This window comes from Atta cephalotes (genome assembly GCF_000143395.1).
Source record: "Atta cephalotes unplaced genomic scaffold scaffold00009, whole genome shotgun sequence".
Taxonomy (NCBI): Eukaryota; Metazoa; Arthropoda; class Insecta; order Hymenoptera; family Formicidae; genus Atta; species Atta cephalotes.
The window spans coordinates 875,673-900,696 of NW_012130073.1; the positions used below are offsets into that span (position 1 = coordinate 875,673).

Genomic DNA, 25,024 nt, shown 5'->3' on the forward strand with positions numbered 1-25,024 from the left:
GTAAGTAATTACGTACGTAGTACGTAGACAAGTACTAAATAATAATTATTATATATATATATATATATATATATATATATATATATATATAAAATACACAGAGACATCCGGGTAACGGTTCTGAACGCAACTTTATGAGACATTACAATCTCCGTTTGTCTCATGAATCTTGAAACACCCTGTATATTCATATATTATTTTTTGTGTGTATGTATCACTCTGACGCATACACGTGCACACACATACACGCTTGCACACAAATACATACACTGCACTTGCATATACAAACAGAATATTTAATAGCAATTATTTAATTTTATAGGTACTACAAATTCAGGAAAATCATACACATTGCAAGGGACCACTACTTCACCTGGACTTATACCACGAGCATTGGAGTTTGTGTTTAACAATATCACAACAAGACCAAATCCATTTTATAAACCTCTACATTATAGCGATGTAATTAATCTTAACGCACTTGAACGTGCACAGGAACTTGAAGCGAAAACTAAATTGCTAACATTCAGTTCTATGGAGAAACATCAGTATATGAATACTTACAAACAAATGCAAAAATTGCTGCAAGAAGAATCAATTCGCCCTAGCCAATGCTATGATGCTCATTATTCAGTTTGGGTTTCATTTGCAGAAATCTATAATGAAATTGTGTATGATTTATTATCAAGTGAATGTCAGAAAAAAAGAATGCCCTTAAAATTAGGAGCGGATTCTAATGGCAGAGCATTTATCAAAGGTTTAAAGACTATTTATGTTAATTCAGCAGCAGAAGCTTATCAGATCTTGATGGCAGGACAATATAATTTAAAAGTAGCAGCAACAGCGTTAAATGCAAAAAGTTCAAGGTCTCATTGTATATTTACAATTATATTGTTAAAATATTATGCAGAAAATTTACCTGATAGAGTTGAAGTGAGCACGTACGTACTTTTCTTTCTTTTCTTTCTAATATTTTATATTAATTTATATATAACATGTTCTCTTAGTATTTATTCTTAATAAAATATCAAAATTTAGTAATTATATATGTATTTTTGTTTTATATAATTATGAAGAAGCTAAGATTTATTATATCAATTTCTTTAAATCATAATACTAATATTATTTTGATATTTCAATAGGTTTTCCTTTTGCGATTTAGCGGGCTCGGAACGTTTGAAGAAAACATTAAATATAGGAGATAGATTGAAAGAAGCACAAAATATTAACACAAGTTTATTAGTATTAGGCAGATGCTTGAAATCCATTCACGAGGGACAATTAACTAGAACGAAAACAGATACAGTGGGACCATTCAGAGAATCTAAATTAACCAGATTATTCCAACGAGCTCTATCGGGAAAGGAGCATCTAGCTTTGATAGTTAATGTCAATCCTCTACCTAATCTTTATGTAGAGACTCAAAATGTTTTAAATTTCGCTGCTATTGCAAAAAGAATTGTTATAGAAAGAAAGAAACGAATACAGAAGAAATCGAAATCAAGATTTTCGCAAATAGTCACACAAAGTATACAGACAGTGACTGATTGGGATAGTACAGAATTAGGAACAGCAGATTGGCAACCTACAAATAGTGTGAAGGAGGATGATTCGGAAGAATACGTTACTTCGGAAGAGTACATGGATCTTGCAAATGAAAATGAAAAATTGAAAAAGGAGATTACTCTTTTAAAGAATTCAGCTTTAATTCGAGATTTTCAAAGCCGACAAGAGATGGCCGAAAAATATATTATGATGATAAACGAGCTTGAAATTGATTGGAAACAACGTATAAATGATGTTGAGATCCAACACGAAGATGCCCTCGAATGGACTGTGAAGCAAGTTGAAGAATTTTACAAGGGAAAGTTAAATCAATTGCACAAGAAGAAAAGAAGACGCAGCGAATGTACTGATGATAGAAATGAAGATGATGATGAAGATGATATTAATACAACTATTAAAGAATTAATTAAAGAAAATACACACTTGAGAGAGAAGAATGACACTTTAAAGAGAACATTAACTGAATTAAAAGTAACAAACGAAACTTTAATTGTGGAAAAAAACAAAGCTTCTTTTGAGTTAGGACTGTCGAAGGAGGACTTAAAAATTGCAAAAAATCTTCTAGAAGCTGCTCAAGAAGATATTTGCTCTACTCAAGATGGTAAAGTTTATATAAAGGAAGTGACTTCGCAATTACTTATTAAAGATGAACAAATCAAAAAGCTCAAAGAAATTCTCAATGAAGCGAAAGAAGAATACATTGCAATTACATATGATATGAACAAGAAAGAACTTTGCATTGATGAACAAGCAAAAGTTATAATAGAAAATAAAGAAAAAATTGAAGATTTAGAATTACATCTTGAAGATGTTAATGTTTGCTTGATGGAGAAAACGAGAATAGTAGAGCTTCTAGAAGAGAGACTTGAACACCAAAATGAAAATAAAATTTTACAATTACAAGAAGAAATTAATAAATTAAAAGATGAAAAATTAGCATTAATTGAGTCTTATGAAGAAGAAAAACTGAACTCCAAGACATCTATTAAAAATGAATATCAAGAGATTATTATAAAAGAACTGATTACTGATGACTTATTAGAAGATTTAAATATGAATGTAAAAGAAGATATGAAAGTAAAAATAGAAAATGCAAAAGTATCTATTAATGAAATTAAAGAAACAAATTCAAATAATTTGAATTCCACAGAAAAGATAATTTCTAAACACATATTGGTGGATACATGTTGCCAAGTAAATATAACAAATGATGAGGATTATAATGACATTAAAAACGAGTTGGAAGACAGTACTCAGCCTGCTATAACAATAACAACATCAAAAGTTCAAACTAGTAGTAAAATTTTGTTAAAAGAAGAAGCTGTTCAGACTGATGAAATTCTGGATAACAGTCAAGTTAATAAATCAGAATTGAATACATTGATGCAAATTAATGATGTTCACATACAATACGAACAGAAATGCTCGCAAGTTAAGGAGTTAACTGAAGAGCTAGACGATATGAAAAAGACATTGCAAATTTTAAGAGAGGAAAATTGTTCAAATAAAACTATCATAGAGGAATATAAGAATTCTACGGAGGTACTTAAGAAGCAATTAACACTCACTGTGGAAGAGAAACAAAAGATAGAAGAGATTCTGCAAAACACTGACATGGCTTATAAACAAAAAATTGCAAGCTACGAATGTAAAGTCGATCAATTAGAAAAGAATCTTTTAATTGCAAAAGATGATACTCAACAATATTTAGAGAAACTGAAAATTGCTCAGAAAGAATTAGATAACTATATATTAAAGTGTAAAGAAGAAAAAGAGATAAATGTATGTAAATCAGACGAACTTGTTTCAGTAAAAGAAGAAGATAATAATACAAATAACATCAGTATAAATCAGTTAGATGAGTATGCAGAAAAGATATCGCAATTAGAAAATAATCTGAAAATTATAGAGAAACTAAAACATGATATCGATCAATTAAATAAAAATTTGGAAATGTGTCAAATAGAGAAGAGCTGTATACAAGAAACACTTGATGAGAATAATAAGGAATTGTTAAAACTTGAAAGTCAGTTGGAAGAAACGACTGTTAAGGAACGGGAAAAAGATACTGAGATCATAACTCTACAAAAGGAATTGAAATGTATGATTCAAAAAATTGAGAATACCGAGAGGACCGATAATGTAATGGAAACAGAATTGAAATGTGCTATAAATGAATTGACGCAGACGAAAGAAATGCTTTTTGAAAAGGAGCAATATATAAAAGAGTTGAAAATACATTTGGAAAATTTCGAGAAAAATGCAAAGATATTTAATTTACTCGAACAGAATGCGAAGGATTGGCAGATTGAGAATGAACGGTTACGAAATATAAACAATGAGCTAAGAACTAATTTAACACAGAAGGAACACGAGATGGACGCATTCACGAAGAATCGAGATGAAACGGTAACCAAGTACGAAACTCTTGTTAAAAACCAGCAGGAAGATTTGGACATGCAGAAGAGGGAGGTGATGAGATATCAGGAATTATTCCGTCGGCAATTCACGCCAACACCGAATAAGGATGATTACAAAAAGCTGCAGAATCGTATAGAAGTACTCCAAGATAGATTACAGAAATACGAAGTTAACACAAAGGTCAAAAACATTTACGATAGCACGTCGGAGGAAGAAATTTCGGCTCGTCAGATCAAACGGCGAGGAAAGAAGACTGCCTCATCTGTCAAGCAAGAAAATATACCGGTTATCGAATTGTCTGGATCCGAATCGAAGCGCAGCACAAGAAATACCACTTTACCACCGCCGACGGAAATATCAACCGAGAAAAGACGTACTCGTAGAAAGAAACTGTTCCATGAGAATGATTCATTTACAGATGTTGAACCTACTGCAACGCTTTTGCCAACTCGAAATTTGCGAAATCGGAAGAAATGAGGAAAATATATAAGATATTGTAAATACTTGATATATCAAGGAAACCTAATAATTTCTTGCATACTAATGTGATGATCGACAAGTGATATTTAATGAAAACTGCTTTTTTGCATCTGATGATGTAAAACGGAACTTTCATTGGATGATGTTCATCGCGTCCATGTTCAGTAAGCCTGAAGGATCAGAGTACAAATGAAAAACATAGGAACATATAAATCGCGAAACGAATACTGTTTTTCGTGTAATATTTATCAAAGTGTCTTACATACATATACTTAATTACATTTTAACAAAAAAAAATTAAAAATACTGTTTATTTTTAAAAATCGCATTTTTCCTCTCTTTAAATATTACGTATTTTATATAAAAAATATATACTATTAATAATATTAAAGTGATTTACATATAAGACTTGTAATTTCTAGACTGTGAAAAAATAATAGTATAATTAGATAAAAACTTTAGTATTGTTTTATATCAGTGCTATGTAATTTAAAAATTGATTAAAATTTTTTTGTAAATATTTGCGGAATATCCTTGTATACTAATTCCTTGTATATTTGCTATACTTTACGTACAGAAGAACGGCAGTCAATCAGAACTCATGCTAGTCATCAAGTAATCGCTAGTTTTGTTTTTCTTTACAGTACAAATTTTGATTGGTTGCTAACTTTTCTGCTTTCTGCTTTTCTATCGAGGTCTGAACCTTAAAACAAATCGGAACAGAAAGTTTTTAACTAGACTGTAATTAGCTAATTCTTAAGCTAGAAACACAATGAAAAGCACAGGCAATAGGAAATAAATTTCAATCTATCAGATCATATCAAATCATATATACTAGAACAGATACTTTCTGATAGATTGAAATCTCTTATTTCCTGTTTCTGTTGCCTGTGCTTTTCATTGTTTTTGGTTTTACGATATGTCTTAAGGGCAGAGCCTGTTAGGCCTGTTCTACAATAGAGTCGTAAGAAATTAACCAATCATAGTCGATTATTCTTGTCACACTTAACTGCGATTGGCCAATTTCTTACGGCTTACGACTTGCGACCTGTTGTAGAACAGGGCATAAACAGGCATTATTATTATAGAAGGTGTGCGGCAGTCCTAAAGGGTGCTATTTCATTTGTTCGGTTTTGTCATACGACAAATATGTACAGAACAGAAAGGATATCTCTATCCCATAGCCAATCAATAGGCTTGAAAAAAATTATCGTATAAAAATGCATAAATAAAATATCATCTTAAGATTGGCGTCTCTTGAGTGGAAATTTATAGCGGAACGGAACAGCGAGACCAATCATAATCACAAAAAAAAGCAGAATAACGACTGCAGAGTTGTGATTGGTTGCGCTACTTTGCTCTATGAGACGGTCAGTATAAGGCCAGTATAAATGCTCCTTAAATCTGATGCGCACTAGTACGCCCTCATGATCGCAAACGCGAAAGCAACGGGTCGATTTTCCGTACATCAACCAAGACTACTCGAATACTAGCAAATATTAGTGATATTGGACACTGTCAGCATTCTCAGCTGACGCACTAAAGAGTAATAATATATTATCGAAAATGGTAAAAAAATGTACATCTTTAATTATGTCGACGTGTGCTACGGCAAACGTATCTATGATATTGTGTGTGCATGTTTTGCGTTTTTCTTTTAGTCGTTTGGCGAAAAAATAGCATCGATCATGCAGAGGCCTGGACAAGACCCTGTTGCCAAGGACGATGTGCCTTGGTGGATGAAATATGCCGGTCGCGGACTTGGCACTGTAGGCAGCATAAGTAAGTCATAGTAATCAAGTCGATATTGTACGTTTGCAGTTTTTCTTCTTTTTGTACATACATCACGCGTTATTTCAATCTCTCTCTCTCTCTCTCTCTCTCTCTCGCGCGCGCGCGCGCTCGACATGTGTACCTGCACTCATGTTAAAAACTGTTACTTATTTAATCATCCAATTCACAGTCATAAAATCATCTTTTTATCTGACAACCAGTCAGCGTTTGCTTCTTTTTACTCTTTTGTATAGATTTACATTTATTACTGCACTGTATTAGAACTTCCTTACTCATTTCTGTTAAATTTCAAACATATATTTATTTCATATTTTAAATATATAGAGAATATACTACATTAGTTCATTATTTAAAATATATGTATTTGTTGATTTATACAACTTTATGTGCAATCCAAATAATTGGATCTGTCAAGAATAGATTTTGAAAGTATGTGCTACAAGTTCTATTTGTCAACAGAATGTCATCAAAAATATAATAGAATAGTAGATTGATTTCAGAAACTGAACATAATTTAACATTTTTGTAACTTTTTAAATAATTTAATTCATTTACTTATTAAAAAAATAGTCTGTTTGATTTCTGCCAATCTATTATAGGTTCTGCCAGTGAAACATATGTTTAATACAGATACAAATTAATTTGTTATATTAACATTTTATTGTTGATTTGTTGTCATATTATAGGTATTTTTCTTATAATGATTCTATAATGAGTAATCTATAGTCTTGGAAGTTAGCTGCTAGCTGACTCTATGGATGGTATTCATGGTCGATTCTTATTTTAAAATCACCTTAAGTAATCTCTAAAGATGCTAATGGAGCTCTCTGATTGGTTCATTCATTTTAAGACTATATTTAAGTCTTAAATATAAGATCCGACTATGAATACTGGCCTATGATTCACCAACTATCCTTCAGACTCTCTTCTAATTCATTAACTACAAATTACGATTTATTATAAAATTAGCACTGGAAATTATTAATTAAGGGCCTCGATCCTTAAGACAGTCGTAATTGAGTTATAAAGTATGAGTCGTAGTCACAGGTTGATCCATAATGTTTTAATCAATTTGTAACTACAATTTATGTTCCACTCAGTTACAGTATTTGCTTAAATAATTTCTAATACTGGGAACTATAACTGGGAATACTATTGGGAACTATAAGATATCAATACTTCATATATTGTAAGATATATGAAATGACTGATGAATATAATTTTTCAAGTCTCTTGATTGGCTACAGGATAGACAAATTTTCTTAACATGCTTAACAAGTTTGTGAAATATTAGACTAAGGACCTAAGCACAAAGATCGTAACTGACAATGAATTGTAGGATGTAAGTCAGTTGTAGATTGACCAATAATATTGTATTAATACCCTAATATTAAGTCGGCTATATTCAATTTGAGCACTTACAGTATAAGTTCCATTCTGTCCTTATCCATTTATATACAGAAGGAAAATAGAAGCTTACAGTATAAGTGCCTAAATTAAAATACAACAGAAGTTAACTGTGCTTTCAGACTATAAGTTTTCTCAAGTAAAATGTAATTTATGCAAAGATTGCCTTGTTTATTTTTTTTGCAGTTGCAATTTTTCTCGGAGCATGGAATTGTGCGTCGATACTTTTTGGCCAGATTGATTGCTTAATTAGCGGTATGTGGCAAATGATAGCAGGTTTTCTGGTTGTTATGATCGAAGCGCCTTGCTGCTGTTTGTTTATCGATTTTGTACAAAATTTAAGCGATTGGGTGGAGAAGAAACCCTATTGGAATAGAGCAGCTGTTTATTGTTTGTAAGTTTAATTTTATATCTTTTATAGTATACCTTTTATAATATACCTAGTAAATGTAAAACTCATATACTTTTCTGTATACAGTCATGGACAGAACGGTTGCAACACTTTTTTTCGATGGGTTTCAACCTTGCTCATAGAATAAGTAAGAAGCAATCAGTTAGTGAGCAAGCTACATTTTGAAACTCATGAATAAAAAATATTGCAATTAGTCTGTTCACTGTATAGTCCTTGGCCATATTATTAGATGCATCATAATTGTTACAATTTATTGACTTGTCACGATTCATATTTTATTGATCCAGATTTATGATTATGATCTATCATTGTTGTAATTGAAATATATAAAGAAAATGATTATGTATATAATGGATGCATTTAATTTAATCCATTTGTTGCTTAAATATCCAATTAAAAGATGAACTTGTTAATAGTTGTGTAGAAGTGACTATAAAGGCAACGCATGTGTTTTCTGTTTTTATTATAAAAATTTCGTTAATTTTTATTTATGTTGGCAAACTTTAATTTAAACATTACATAATATTATTAGACTTATATGCAAGAATCTATCAAAAAATGTGCTAATAATGCAATCAAGGACTGTATGTTACGATACATTAAATTATGTCATATCTATTGATTTAGAATAGCATTGCCAGCAGTCTTCCTATGTCCAGGAATGAGTAGTATATTTGGCAGTGGTTTAATATTTACAACGGGTATAATTTATGGCTTGATGTCTTTGGGCAAAAAGTAAGTACAATTTGTTCGAATTTACAAGAGATCATCTATAAAATAATCAAATTACTTTATTGACAAAAAAAGAAAATGTTTAAGTCAATTAGAAGTGCAGAAATTTAAAAATGATTGATATAATTTATATTTAATCATTAATGTAATAATTTTTTGTCGACAAAATCAATTTTATTTGATTGTAGAAAACTGTCAAATTAAATTGATGCAAGAATATATCAAAAGCATTGCAATCAGTATTGTTACTTCATATAAAACTGATTGTATTTTTTCCTGTTTTCTAGTTACTGTGGTAATTGGTCTAACTTTTAATAATTTCTCATTTTTATGAACATCAGTTCGATCATTAAACTGATGCACATAAAAACAATATGTACTTTTCATTAAACTTTAATGGAAGTGCATATTGTAAGATTACATGATCCAATAGCAATTTTACATAAACTTTTTAGATAAAGTTATTATGTTCAAATTACAAGAAAGATTTATATTATTTCATTTTTATTGAAATTATAATTTTTAAATATGTGTTATGAACCATTTACCTATTTATCATTTATTTCTCTTTTCGATCACTTGTAATCTTACATTCAAATGTAACATCGCTTTTAATATAAAACTATATAATGCTTTTTTTCCCTGCCTTTTGATGTGTACGTTTTTTGCTTTGAGGTGGAAGAGCAATTTTTATATTGTGTTTGTATTTTTGATGTTAGCTTGCTTTGGTTTGTAAAGAAATATTTTTACAAGATAATTTTACGAAAAATTTTATTTATACAAGAAAAAAGGTTAAAACTGCCAAAAATATTTAGAAATATTTAAAATTTTATCTTAGATAGAAAAAGGAACGACTTGATAAAATTAATGTTATTTCTAATTGTATGTAACGGTCATCACATTATACTCTTCGTAGAATTAATGTAAAACATGTGTGATGTACAGTAACTTTATCTTGTTCTCGATATGATCTCTTTACAAAATGTTTACTAATTTGTAACATAATAACAGAGGATCCAGGCCCGACCCAGCAGGAATGACGTCGGGCGTGGGTTCCCCACAAGGTACAGTGCCTCCTACTGCAGATCACCATACTACTCTCATGGAAGATCCTGATGTCTGGAGGCCTACGTAAATCATCAAACATTCATTGCATCACTTCACTAACCAGGCAATAATATACAAGATTTAATGTTACTATAAAATCTAAGTTCAATGCTTTGCTATCATTCCCTTCTCGATACACTTTTTATTCTTTATTATACAGGATGGCCTACAACACTTAGCAACTCGATATTTCGAAAATTATTTTGTCAATTTTAAAGATTTAGATCTTGAATTGTATGTGGATTTGAAGGACTTTCAAATGGAAGTTGAACTCCCATTTTTATTGCATATTATTATAACTTACCTCGAAAACTTTTCAAAACACTATAACAAAATATTTTTTCATTAAGTACTTTTCAAGTTATAAGGCTTGAAAGTTACAATACTGACATTTGCATTACAAGATGTCCGACTGACGCAAACTTCTTGAATGTTATTCAGGATCATAACCTGGATAACATTTGTCACATTTTACAGATCAACATTGTTCTGTAAAATGCTTTGTTTCTGAGATATTTGTCACACTTTAACTGATTTATCCTGATTTATCGCAAATTTGGGTAAATTCGAGCAGAATTGGCTTCTTGTAGAAATCCATAGCTTATCACATATAAAATGATATAAACTGCATAAGGATAGCACAAGATCGTTGGGCTAATGAATATCAATATAAATCAATGATGTCTTAATGTCAAATGCTCATTGATCCAACAACTTTGTGTTATGTTTATATTATTTTGTATGTGATGGCTGTTATACTGCTATGTTATGCTTTTGATAGCAAGTGTATACTAACATTATAAATTATGTAAGACATTGTGAACTTAATGTGTGACATGATTGTGTCTTCTTGATAAGTTATAGATGGGAAACAATGTACACGTATGGCGCGATGAGTTAAAAATAATAAATGTAGATTTACATTTATTTATAAATACTGTATGTACTTGAAAAAAAATATTTCTGAAAAGATTAATATAATTGTTTATATTTTAGGGCGCCTTTTGGCGAAATGAGAACAACAGCAATGGATATTCAAGCTCCATCATCGAGCATGCGGACCGTACTAGTTGAAAATACTCAGCCAATTGGTGTTAGCACTCCAACTAGTACTCCAGCTAGTATTGTTTGATTAGGAATTATAATTGGGTGAGCAATCTAACATGTTTTGTGCGAATAATTGTAAGCGATAATTAACCGTTTAAATGATCAGTAGCTCGAATAAGTGAATGAACTTCATTTTATCTCAGCTATATCATTGATACAAATTGTGTGATTCAAATGTTCTAATAACTTCATAAGACATTTATTACTTTTAAGAATAATTGAATACAAATCGTATTATAGATATGTAAATTAAAACGTGTTATGATCTGAGAAAAGAAAAAATTTCTCAAACTTTAATATTATATGGAATTTTTCTATTTTAATCTGTTTTTATTTAAAGCTTGAGATACATTCGTAAGAGTTGTATGCGTTTGTTATATCCTATGTTTGTATGAAATGTGTATGTAAAATGGAGTGGGACATATTTTGAAGACATATAGAAAAGAATTTGTGTTATTCATTTTAATAATGCCAAAGTCAAAGACTGTCATAGAAAATGATGTTGTTCTATGGATCTAGCTTTCATAGGCCCATCTATCCATTATATGTCATGAAACGTTACAAATGTAACAATAGAAAATTATAGATGATGTAACATGTTTTGAAGTATATAATATTAAAATTTTATTTTGCAAGCAATTAGTTAAGTAGGTTCAAAAAGAGAAACTAAATAATATTTCCGCGATAATTTCGAAATGTAAAACGCATTGTTTTCAGAATGTCATATTACAGAAACGAGAAAGTCATTAGTTTGATATACTTTTTATGTATAATATTATAGATAAGTTTCTCCTCTGCCAAATAAATATACATGCATAAAATTTAATTATGTTTCGAAATAACATTATTTGTATACATATTTATGCGACAGTATAATTTTTATTACAGCAAATAAAATTAATTAGCATAAAATTAATTATATAATAAATTGATAAAGCCATAAATATACGTACGCAGAGTGAGTTCAATGTTTATTTTCACTAATTGTAATTTAAGAATCTGAAATATTCTATTTCATTTTTCTTTACTATCATTTTATTTTTTAATGTTAAAATGTGTTAATACTGAAAAAAACTACATGTATGTATATATTGATAACTTAATCTATCTTATCGTGCGATATGGCAGAAGGATCTAATAATCTTTATTACTGGCATGTTTTCACATATCAAATTTTATACAATCATGAATATATTCCATACTTACTGGTTATGTCATTTTTTGTTGTATTAAATTTTAATAAAAGAGAGAAGCTTTTTCATCTTTTTTCTTAATATTAAGTTAAAGTCGACTGAAAGCGATTAAGTTTCTCTGAAAAAATAGGTTCCAAGAATTCTTAGATTTATATGAATTATGACTGTGTGACATATCTTGTATATATCCATATATTCTTTCCAATCTATCACATTTCTAATAGTTTATTTAAATAATTGAAAATACATATTTTGTAAGTATAATTTTAAACTATACAAATGTTAGAAATTATGAGCAAGGCATTTAGGGCACCTACAAGTAAACCTAAGTATAACTCCGATTTCTTTCAAATTTAGCATAAATAAAACTGTGAACAATATTTATCCATGTCTTTTCATTTTGGCCAATAAGTGGTTTTAAGAGTTACTATTCTTTTAAGTTTCACTTTCTTATTAACTTTGAATAAAATCTTACAAACAGAATACAAGATATGTATAATCAGAATTGAAAGATACATGGGTAAAATATTTTTCATAGTTCTACATTTATATCAAATTTGGAAGAGCACGGAAATTATACTTGAATAAATTTACTTATTATTAGTCACATTTTTGGAAATTTGGTATTATTCTACATACAAATGTTTTCTGAATTACTGATGTTAGATTAAAAGAGAGTGCCAAAAGTATTTGTTTATCATCGCAGTCAGTCTGCAAATTTTTATTCATATTTACATGCCGATATTATATAAATTTTTTCGTATACATTTTTTTTGTATCCTAAATATTTAAATTTGTATTACAAGTTGTTTTTCCACTTGTCCCACACATTCCTGTATGTTACTTAACTTATTTAAGAAAAAGATGTAAGATGTTATGTCGTTTGACTTTTACTTTATAAATGATTTATAATAATTTATATTTAGAGAAATGATTGCTCATAATAAATTCTTGTGATTAATGCAGTCACGTGTGTGATTCCACACAACTCGAAAGAATGTATATGTCTGGCGTGTCATTTAATTATACAAGATATCCCACTTATAGAATAAACGTTGAATTAAACATAAAAAATGACAGATTTTTTTAAGTAAATTAAAATCTAATATTAAATTTTAATACAAAAATATCAATAGCTTTTAAATTATAAGCAATTCAAAATGAATGTTTTCCTGAGAGATTAGAAAAGTAAGATAGTTTTCATCTTCATTTAATTCCAAGTGAATTGTCATTAGAGATGTTCAAGTCAAAATTTCAGTAGCTGTACGTATATCGACTAAAAAAATATTTTTTCGACTAAAAAGATATTTTCATTTATCATTCCATATTTTTTATTGAAAAAAAAATAGAGTTCATTAAATATTTATCATTAATTATTAATCCTATAAGATTCTTAGTTTAATAGTAATCTGTATTCAATAAAATAATATTTTTAAAGATTAAAATTAGTGGAATATCCTGTATATATGTTCGTATATACATTCGCTGAGTATTTTTAACTTGAATTTTCAAGATTAATCAGTATATATTAGAATAATCGAATGTAATAGCCTCGCAATTAACGAGTATAGTATGGAGAGCAAAAATGTTCCAGCTATGATGTAATAGTAAAATTGTATCTTGTACCAAGTTTTTTCGTTTATAAAACTAATTTTTTCTTCTAGCAATTGATCGGATAATCGGTTATTAAAGTAGAGAAACTTAATGCAAATGCAGTTCAATCACTATTACACTCGAGCAGAATAAAGATTTTTGCTCTCCATTATGTAACAATAGAATGATATATGTGATTATTATTCTACAGTTGCTATATTTTCAGACAAAAGCTAATAATTATGTTGTTTAAGTAAATATAGCTCATTTAAAATATAGAAAACAATGTTCTCTGTGCGAATAAAAATTTAAGATATTACATAGTAATGTATGTATTGATTTAATTCAATCGATTTTATATATTTATTGTAAATGCTCCTTTTCCATATATAAATCTCTTACAAAAGTTTGTACTGAGAGAGGGAGAGAGAGAGGAGGAGGGAGAGAACGATTATATTAGAAAGTTATTCCCCTTTTTTTTTAGTAATGCACAGTGAGCCAAGAAACTAGAAAAACTGGCTAAAAGTCACTTACGGTTGAAAGAAAAAGTGTACGTATGTACATGCAATCATTATTGAGATATGTTAATGTACATTCATGAAAACAGAACAAAGATTGCAACATTTTTTTCAATGGTTTTCAGAATACATTTCACTATCTGGACGTGTAACAAGCAGTTATGGTAATTGTCAAAATCATACGGAATCGAAGTATACAAAATGAATTCAAGAATGTATCTTGTGCGACGCGACGAAAATCTTTAAAATTAATTGGATACTGTAAGATTAAAATAAATATAAAAAATTAAGTTAGATATACAATTTTGTTTAAATAAATATACTAATTGGGGGAGATTTCTCTCATGAACTTGACCTTAACATATATTGTCAAAGTCACGTTAAGTGAAAAATAATAAATAATAGTAAAAAAAGTAATAGACAAGTAATTATTTACTATAAATAAGTGATTATTTATTAAGTATGAAATTGAATTTTACTATCAAGTTTTACTGAACGCGACCATTGAATCATAATCAAATTTGAATGATTTTCAATCTACATTCAAAAGATTTGCATTTTTAAGTTAATCTGATCGTTAATACGAATTAGTAAACTTTACAACTGTTCAATTATATATTTTATCTTGCATTATTGTCACTTAAGTAGAATCGATTTTAATTACAAATTTCTCAATTATGAAAAAGTCATATGAATTGAACACGTGAATATTCGGCGCCCTCAGAAAAGGATGTTTTTAAGTCTTGCAGTTGGCAATATTTAATCGACCGTCGAAGCAGTCGGTTAAAGTTAGGAGTTGAGAATTGAGATCGACCCAAGATATCTAATCTCCTCTATTCTTGAAAAGAAACATAAATGAGAACTAGGGAAATATTATAGTATACATTACGTAAATGTATTCCCGACTCTTGTCGAATTTTTGCGAACGTGCAAAGAACGTGTTTTTATATCGTGCTTCAAACAGCATTAGATGTTCGAACATTAAAACATTAAGTCATATTGCGAAAAATAAAAATGAGGAAAAGCAAAAAGTAGAAATTGTCTCCACGAAATTCCCCGATTATGAAGTGATCTATATGTTTCCTTTTGTCAAACAAGCTTGTGGTCTAAATGTTGTAAAATATCGATTTACTATGTTCATTGGGGTAGCCACACCAGTAATCATTGGATTTCACTTGACCAACTTCTTGCCCTTTGACGTAACTAGTACATCAATAACAGTTGGTAAAATAGAAACAATTTTAAATTTCTCTCAAGTAAAATTGATTTATATAAATAAATATTTTCTCTTTTCATCCACAGGAATTCTAACAACAATGTGGCTGCATGTTCTTGGATTTTTATGCAACAATCTCATAGGATGTGTATACTTGAAATTGGATGAAAAAAAAGTGATATTATCTTATATAGACTATTGGGGAAAGAGGATAGATTTGAAAGTTTCTTTCAATGAAATTTATCCCATGTCAGATAACTCGATCAGTATTACTGATCCTTTATACAAAAAGATAATGCTGACTTCACAAACGGAGATCTTAAAAATAAATATGAAGTTTGGACAAATAATCGATGTTGACAAATTTAGATGTATTCTAGGAATGGCTTAACAATTTTGTTAAATTTGTATAAAGTATTTCTATAAAGCATTATTATATTTCAAAATTAATTTATTCATACATATAGAACCTATTTTATAGCAAATTCGATTACTTTGATTACTTTAGATTGAGTATTAAAAGTTGCTATATATAAAATTAATTAAATTAAATGTAAAGCATATAAATATTTTAACAACTGAATGCTCAGTAATGATATTGTCACTTATTTAACAAAATATATTATTTCGTTGATTATAGGCTGGTTTCACCATCTCTAATCAGTTTGAATATTTCTTGTTAAATATTCAATATATTGAGTTGTCCGGAAAGTTCGTGCCGATGTTGAAGGAAAATTGAAACGCAGAAAATTTAAATTTTAATATACATTTATTAAATTATATAGGTTAGTCAGCACGAACTTTCCGGACAATCCAATAGATTAATAAGTCACAGTTGACTTAATAGACCAATCAAGCTAATCGTAAATGGTAAAATTGATCATTGATATTATTTTGCTGTATTTAGTGCTCAGAAACAATAAAAGGAATAAACGATAACAAATTTTAACTAAAAATCAGAATATATTAGGTCTTTAACAGGTTGAAATCTGTTACTTCTTGTTTTTCTTTTCATTATGTTCGAACCTTAATGTATACTAATCTAGTGCGAGTGATTAAATTTATTATTATCTACATCCATCTGAAGTGCGCATAAGCCCGATTAGCTTGGCATTTCTTGTATAATTCCTGCTTCCATTTAACTGCACGACCCTAAGACAGAGAATAGATGTCATTGTAATATCTTATACAGGATGTATATTAAAAAATTTGAAAGGATAATTCTTCATACAAATTCAAGAAAACTTGACCATATATCAGAAATGACTTTCAAACATATACAAAATTTTATAAAAATAATCTGAATGGTTTTCGAAATTTTTTTCAACTTTGACATTCTGTATCTTTGAAACTAAATCGTTTCAGACATATGAAGTTTTTGTTAAATTTGTGATGAAGAATCACTTGAAATCTTTTAGTATACTTAATATATATAGTATACATATAGCATATTATATACATCACAATGTAGAAATTATTTTATATTTATATAAATACGTAAATATTGTGTACCTGATTCTGAGAAGCTGCTACTAATTCCTTGGCTAATACATCATAAAATCTCAAATGAGAGTCTTTTTCGTTTGCAGCTTGAATTAACCATAACATGGATTTATGCTGTGCTTTTAGAGGTGTAATTGGAATAGGAACCTAAAAGATCGATTTTACATCATCAGTTGTTACATAATTAATATTATTTAACAATATACACTGCTAAAAATTGATATTACAAGACTAAAAAAGAAAACACTACGTTTAATTAGAACGAAACTATTTTATTTCTTATGGATATATAAACAAATGATTAAAGTTTCAGAAATCCATGTTTAGTATTAACTCTTAATTTCGTATCGAGGGATACAATATGTGTTAACCACAGTTTTGAAGATAGTATTTATAGTTTTAGTCTCACAACTTTGTGAACATATAGAATGAGCTTAAAATAGAGATAAAAATTTGTGCAATAAATCTTTTAAAACTTTAATCATTTGTTCACATCTCTAACATTCTTATAGATTTTTATCTCAAAATAATATTTCTTGATTTTTAAATTTCAATTTCTAGTTACATTACTTGATATGTGATTCCTCCTTTTGAACAATTTGTTAATTGTAAAATTGGTATACAATTATCGACAGCACGGTGGAAAATTACAAATGGATCCAATTCAATTTCAGCTTTTGCTTCACTCGTCGTTGCTTTATGATAACGTTCCAGCTGTATTCTTTTGACACCTTCGAAAGTTTTCATTACCAACATTGTCGCTAATTTCTTATTTCCGTTCTTCATAAGAGTATTAATAAATTTTCTAAATGAAGGATAAGTAAAAAAATAGTACAAAAAAGTCTGCATTGAGAAAAAGCTAAAATTAGAACAGTTTCTTACAGCACTCTTTTATCATAAAATTCGGAGCATGTATCAGTGGCTAATGCTGGTTTTATTTGCTCATGTATAATCTTCTTTACTTCATCGCTTTGAAATAGAGTTTCTTGTTCTTCTTTATTATATACTGGTCTAATATAATTGGATGGGAAAACGCTATATCCTCTTTTAAGATTCGTGAAGTAATATCTAAAATTATTTATACTTCTATAAATGTATGAAAATTGTAAATATACAATGATTAAAATAATTGTCAAAAAGAAAGATCATAATCTATTTATAAAAATTATTTATTTTGTCTCACCTTGCCAATCCATAATTATTTAATAATTTTGTAGACGATGTAACAAATAAACATAAATTAACCATTCTTCTAATAGCGACTATTTGTAGCATGAGGTCCGAGATCTGTTTTTTATTTTTCCACCATGATATTAGTACAGTGTGATATCAGAGAGAAACTTTCAGAGGGCAGTAGTGCGCTGAGACAGCGCACTATTTTTTGTGGTTTCAGGAAAAAGATCCTCCTCCTTTCTTTGATTTCTCCACTCTGCTAATTGCTTCTCTGTGTGCCTGTTTCCTTGAAATTTCTGACCGCAGCACAGACTTTTGCATAATGCATAAAAGAATCAACATTCTTCTTTTCCGTAAAATAGGAGGAAAGGAAGGAATATGATTAGTTGATTCGTTTATGTATAATATATAAAGCAGTTATGCGTTGTGCAAAAATCTATGTTGCTGCCCGGAGCACAGATTCTTACACAACGCATAAGGCCTAAGAAATGAACCAATCAAAATCCTCTATTTTATGGAAAGAAAGGAAAAAAGTACTTTAAATGGTTCATTTTCTTATGCACCAAACGGTCGCGTCAAGTATGCTGCTGTTGGAGATTTTGCTCGTTTTCTATTATTTGTTTCTGCAATTTTCTACTTGTTAACAATGTAAAAATCCTTTTTCAATTTCTGCGCCTCTCATTTCATTTTCTCATTTTAATGTGTTGTTATACTTTATATACTCTAAATGCTTCTGTATTTCTATTATAATTGTAAGAAATTAACATATAATACAGTCTTAAAGATGTCCTCTAAAGGACGCTCATCATCATAAGGACGTCAATCAGTTTTCAAGATGCTTCTCGGAGATTGAACTGTGTTCTGGGGGATTGTTTTTAATAAAGATAGTTTTTTTATTTCAATTCTTTTTGTGGCATTATATCTTTGGCTTTTTTTTTGCAAATATACTTTGGACGAAACTATAATTACCGGTATATAGGTGCATCATTATATTGATGATTTTAAATTGTTTAGATGTGAAAATTGTGATTGCATGCATACAATCACAATTACAGTATTAGTAATGATCGAAAAATGACTTTTAATAATCATTTTGGAATGACTGAATTATATATACACTGGAGTGGGCATCTCCGTGTGAACCATAGAAAATCGTGACACCAATGATCATTTTAATTTGGCCATTTTAATTTGATCAATATAGGTAGTCAATGTGAGGCTGCAAACGCTTTGAAGCGTTTTTTAATTGGTCAATTTGTAAAATTCTTTCTTCTAATTGGGCCATCACAGCCATTGACCACAGTCTATGAGAACGAATCAGAAGCTTTCAGATGCTCATGCGCATTTACGTTTTTATTCTTTAGTGAGATATGGCTGCGGTCAAAGTCTCACTACAAATGCTTTGAAGCGTTTGGTTGACCAATTAGAAAAAAGAATTTTACAAATTTACCAATCAAAAATTGCTTTAAAGCATTTGTAGCATCACGTTGACCTATGTCAGCAAGATTATCGTGTGGTGTGGGGTTATATTTGAAAAATTACTTTGAAAGATTATAAAATCGCATGACTGTAAAATGTGCAAAGCATCAATATGAAGTGCTATCTGGGTGTGGGCAGAGAAGTAAAAAGAGCATTTCATTTCATAGGTAAGAATTTTTATATTAAATGTATCAATTCCTGTACATATGTTAACGATATGGAATGGTTAAGGATATGAAAATTGTTATTAACGTTATTTTATTGAATGTATTAATAAAATTGAAGTGACATTATTTTTATTTACATATCATTCGTGTCCATATAAGATTTTCATACATCGATCGATACATCGATCGCAGCGCGCGCGCGAACGTTTCTGATTCGCTCAAATATTGTCCCAATTAAAATGGCGGCTGATCAATTGTAACCACGAATTTCTCTCGATGCCCATTCCAATGTATATATAGTTCAGTGTTTTGGAGTCATCTTAACGTTATTTCGATATTATCATGACTTTTTGTTCTGTTTGCTTATTATAATAAGCAATACTAATCTAACCTTACCCGAACCTATTTTCGAGCGTCAATTGACGTCCATGGAAAAGCACCTTAAGCGGTCGAATGCTCGTGACTCGTGATAACTTGGATAACTGTCGACGAGTAAGTGAGATTTCGTGAAGATTCATAGGTTCGGTGACTTGTGATTCGGTAGTTATCGTTGGTTATCGTCTCAGAACTTGAAAGCTGGCAACGGGATCTCACCTTTCGGATCGCGCGACAATACAAATGGTGCGATTGCTATATAATGTATACGCCAGACTGTTGAGATCCTGTGAAAAGGTCTCCTAAAAGAAGCGCCTTTGACGATTCCGTGCGGGCGCGAAACGTGAGGTTCGAGGGTGATTCTTGCCAGAATGGCGGAGAATCAGAGCAACTTATCCAGCCAGACCGGTCAAGGTATGTTGTTGTTACTCTCGTACACATGATGTCGTTTTTTATGTGAATAACTTAACCTAATCTTATCTTCGCGGTGACACAAGTCTCAATTCCCGTGGATAAGCGAGGACCACGATTTCGTCGAACGATGCATGATTCTCGGTCTCAAAGTTTCCTTCGTTACTTTCTAATAGAATCCTAACATTGCAGGTTCTGGCAGATCTTTTAATTTTCCGCGAATGGATTTTCGAACAAATAATGATGTTCAAAATGAGATGTCGGGTACGTTCGACATTATGCGATCTTTTTGAGAAAAAGAGGGAAAGAGATAGATAGAGAAAGAAAGAAATTGAAATGTTAGGATGATTTCCTCACTATCCTGCGTTCTGTTGCAGAGAGACGAAGACAGCTGAAACTTAGTTTCCAAACGCAAGGCAATAATTTGTCATTTGCCAATTCTACAAATTCTTTATTGTCAAATTCAACAGGAGCCATGGCGTGTCCACCAATGTGAGATTTTAGCAAGCAAAATAATTCCATAGGTGTTTGTCCTTTCTACATAATAAGACTGACTTTTCCATTCGTGATGATAGATCCTCTCGCCCAAGTCTGCCTTTATCTCTACCTAAGCTGCCAGTAAGATCTCGCAATATGTTACAGCAGCAAGAATTTCTTCCTGATAAGGCAAGGTATGGAATTAGAAACAAAAAGAAGGCATATCATTTGAGATAAATTACAACGGAGCTTATTGTAGAGACAAACTACGAATGTGCCAGTCTATGCAGACTACTGGTAAATTGCAATTATCTTCAGACATAGTGTACGATTTCACAAGCGAGGACCTTCAGGATCTTGGAGAAATAGGAAGAGGAGGATTTGGAACTGTAAATAAAATGATTCATAGGATAAGCAATACCGTTATGGCTGTGAAGGTAAGTAATTAAAATTCTCATTCCTTCCAATTCTACTTAAGTCAGAAACAGAGAAACGTAAGAAAATAAGACATAAGCAGTAAGCAAATTGGCTAATTATAGAGAACATAAGCTTAATGCGTTATATTTTTTATCGTGATATTAGTCAATTTGCTTATTGCTTACTGCTTTTGAATGTATCAGTTGTGCATGTTGCAATTGGATACCAACTAATCACAACATTAAAAAAAATAAAAAAGAAAAAAAATTCCTTGATAAAAAGTGAAAGTTGCTGTGATCGACAGTGGACAATTGTAACGGTATGCAAGTGAACTGCTCCCTTATGTTTTTCTATGTGCTTCTGGCTTCAATTTTAATTACAATGATTAGGTGTGTGCAAAAGTTTTATATATTTTTTAGCCTTCTGGTATAATTATTTAATATTCAAATAAATTTTTGTTTCTCTTTTTGCATTTTTGAAGAGTTGGCATTGAAGTTTGTGAAACATCATATATCATGATTTAATGAATACAACAGTAAATTTAAACATCCATGTATAAAGTCTTTTTTGTATCTGGTAGGATATTGAAAGTATGCTGTTTTATAAGCTCAAATCAGATGAAACAATTATTGTCAAATATTATAATTGTTACTTGAATCATTTGACAAAATCGAATAGAAAAAGCTATTTATAAATAACATGGACAAGGAAATTAGAAGGTTGCTGCACATTTTGCTGCACAATGAGTCTAGGCTGCATACTTTTTGTACTCTGCAAACCATCTTTAACTTAGACTGAAAAGTTCTCTTGTGTGCGTATTTATTTGACTTGATTACCACTTATTCCGATCGATGTATTTTTTAGTTGCATAACATTTTTGAGATGTAGCTAGAATTAGAAGATAGATTAATGATGTTATTACTTCCAAATCAATGTCTTTTTTTCGCGAAAAAATCTGAACTGAGAGATGGCAAAAAGTTATAAAAAGTAAGGACATATATTTTTATGGCTATTGTATTGCATAAAATTGACAAAAAACCTTTGCACACACCTAATAAATTCTATTTAGAATTTGTAAATTATTTGAATTATATTTTAGAGAATTCGCTCTACCGTGGACGAAAGAGAACAAAAGCAATTGTTAATGGATTTGGAAGTTGTGATGAAATCGAATGAATGCCCGTGTATTGTGCAATTTTATGGCGCTTTATTTAAAGAGGTATATATAGTTCGATGATATCGCACATTAATGATCAAGATAATTATTAGAGTATTTTATTCTTTCATATACAGGGAGATTGTTGGATTTGCATGGAACTTATGGATACATCGTTAGATAAGTTTTACAAGTTCATCTATGAGAGATTAAACGAGAGGATACCAGAATGTATTCTAGGCAAAATCACAGTTGCCACTGTAAAGGCACTGAATTACCTCAAAGAGAAACTAAGAATAATTCACAGGGATGTGAAACCTAGTAATATTTTATTGGATCGTCGAGGTAACATAAAATTGTGCGACTTTGGTATATCTGGCCAGCTTGTGGACTCGATTGCGAGGACTCGTGATGCTGGTTGTAGACCATACATGGCTGTAAGTTTTACAGCGTGTGTAATTAATAATCCTAAAACGAATAGCTTGTGTTAAATTGCTCATGTTTCATAAATATTATAATTATTTAGCCGGAAAGGATAGACCCTCAACGCGCACGTGGCTACGATGTACGGAGCGACGTATGGTCATTAGGTATTACGCTGATGGAGGTTGCTACAGGATACTTTCCGTATCCAAAATGGAACTCTGTCTTTGAACAACTGTATCAAGTAGTTCAAGGTGATCCGCCGCGACTTTCCCCCAATGAGAATGGCAATCACTTCACTATGGATTTTGTGAACTTTGTGAATACATGGTAGAATAACATCATATTTTTCTACCGGTACAGCTACACGTTCCTTTTGGACAATCCTTATGACAATCGTTTGTATTATCTGTTAAGCTTAATTAAAGAGGAGACGCAGCGACCGAAGTACAATAAACTGCTGGAACATCCGTTCATCAGACAAGCCGAGGAAGCGACGATCGATGTCGCGGCGTACATCAGTGGTGTTCTGGACAATATGGCTAATAACGGAGTGACACCGTTCACTACTAATCAACCATAAGAATCGGTAATTAAAGCAGCGAGGTGACTGCAGGGCATGTCACACATCATAATACATCGGTTTTTGCAGTTCTCTTCAAACTTTTACCTTTCGAATACCGTGTATGAACGATGTTATTGCACTCCGAACGATATCTCGTAGATAGCGGAAACCGATGACTGTTTCAGTCGACATGCGTCGTCGTCTCACTTAGAATTTGTATTCTCGTGGTCATGGAATGACCACGTGTGCGCAATAGAATGACTATTGAGAAGCGCGCTGGCGAGCTGGCGTTTGTTAAATTGAATTACAATCGGTATGCACGTACGTTTTTTCTCCTCGTATTCCATCTCTCTCCTTTTCCTTCTCTTCCTCTGACTCTTAAACATACACGTGCGTGCGCGCGCGTGCGCTCATACACAATACAATCGTAGGTATACATCACATTCTGACAGCGTTTCCTTCGGTTCATGTAATTCGCGCAATAACGCGACTTATTCAATGAAATATTTATATTTATATATTAGAATTTCTAGCGGATCATGCATATGCATGTATGTATGCACATATTTATGCGGATATATGTGTATATGAACTTGTATTTGTATCTGTACAGTGGACTGTAATTCGTGGTACAAAAAGAATTGATTTTTTATGTAAAGATAAATTGAAAAAAAATATTACATTTTTATATACAAAACACCTTCTGACTTTATTGTTATTTATTGTTAGTTCTATTTGCGCATGTCTATAAGGATAACATTTACTTTTCTCACCGATTAAATCTACTTAAAATTCTCTTATTAAGGGATCTCTTTGAAAGCCGCTTTTAGGAATTTTTTTGAAAAAAATCTATTGGAATTTTGTAGATTTTGGTACGTATATTGAATTAGCTTTAATATATAAAAAATTTGATAGATATATTCATTATTAAGTTCTAAATTATTAGCGTTTAATGCACTATAAAAAAGTGCAGTGTGCATATCTCGACTCTGAATGATCCTGAAAGATATTTTCATTTGTGAATGTTTGTAGAGAACATGAACCTGGGAAAAGGAGAGAAGTGAAAAATAATAAAATGACGTCAATCAAAAATCAAAAGTTAGTTTTTTTTTACGTGCAAATCGATTTTTAAGAGCAACAAAAATTTTGGACTTTCAGAAAATCCGAAGAATTCTTCAAAAAGAAATATTTTACATCTTTTCCGATCTTTACATAAATAATCGCTTTCTTTTTCATTCACGAATTACAGTCCATTCTGTACAAACGTATAACTGTTTCTTGTCTAAAAGTCCTGATTTCCATAATCTTTCATAAGGAACATCGTAGGAGTTG

At 30.5% G+C, this 25,024-nt stretch overlaps 5 protein-coding genes across 5 annotated transcripts in view; 4 read left to right on the plus strand and 1 right to left on the minus strand.

The window, feature by feature from the left end:
* The window catches only part of LOC105627428 (kinesin-like protein KIF20A), a 5,560-nt gene extending 1,096 nt beyond the window's left edge, over positions 1 to 4,464 (plus strand). Inside the window, exons 2-3 of the mRNA XM_012208711.1 lie at positions 323 to 941; positions 1,143 to 4,464. Coding sequence (XP_012064101.1) covers positions 323 to 941; positions 1,143 to 4,464 — 3,941 coding nt within the window. The remainder of the gene's footprint in view (positions 1 to 322; positions 942 to 1,142) is intronic.
* A 1,691-nt stretch (positions 4,465 to 6,155) lies between these two features.
* LOC105627430 (calcium channel flower) lies at positions 6,156 to 11,051 on the plus strand. Its single transcript, XM_012208712.1, has 4 exons — positions 6,156 to 6,249; positions 7,855 to 8,062; positions 8,708 to 8,815; positions 10,916 to 11,051. The coding sequence occupies exons 1-4, from the start codon at positions 6,156 to 6,158 to the stop codon at positions 11,049 to 11,051; spliced, it is 546 nt and encodes a 181-aa protein (XP_012064102.1).
* A 4,172-nt stretch (positions 11,052 to 15,223) lies between these two features.
* On the plus strand, positions 15,224 to 15,937 carry LOC105627610. Its single transcript, XM_012208889.1, has 2 exons — positions 15,224 to 15,554; positions 15,633 to 15,937. The coding sequence occupies exons 1-2, from the start codon at positions 15,224 to 15,226 to the stop codon at positions 15,935 to 15,937; spliced, it is 636 nt and encodes a 211-aa protein (XP_012064279.1).
* Positions 15,938 to 16,617: 680 nt separating this feature from the next.
* LOC105627431 (28S ribosomal protein S7, mitochondrial) lies at positions 16,618 to 18,324 on the minus strand. Its single transcript, XM_012208713.1, has 5 exons — positions 18,233 to 18,324; positions 17,932 to 18,135; positions 17,620 to 17,854; positions 17,059 to 17,196; positions 16,618 to 16,698 (listed from the first exon to the last, which is right to left on the minus strand). Exons 1-5 carry the CDS (start codon positions 18,322 to 18,324, stop codon positions 16,618 to 16,620), a joined length of 750 nt encoding a protein of 249 aa, XP_012064103.1.
* Positions 18,325 to 20,614: 2,290 nt separating this feature from the next.
* Positions 20,615 to 23,710, plus strand: LOC105627432 (dual specificity mitogen-activated protein kinase kinase 4). The gene is made up of 9 exons (XM_012208714.1): positions 20,615 to 20,657; positions 20,847 to 20,918; positions 21,032 to 21,146; positions 21,230 to 21,325; positions 21,391 to 21,568; positions 22,648 to 22,767; positions 22,842 to 23,141; positions 23,231 to 23,457; positions 23,545 to 23,710. The coding sequence occupies exons 1-9, from the start codon at positions 20,615 to 20,617 to the stop codon at positions 23,708 to 23,710; spliced, it is 1,317 nt and encodes a 438-aa protein (XP_012064104.1).
* Positions 23,711 to 25,024: the final 1,314 nt, after the last annotated feature.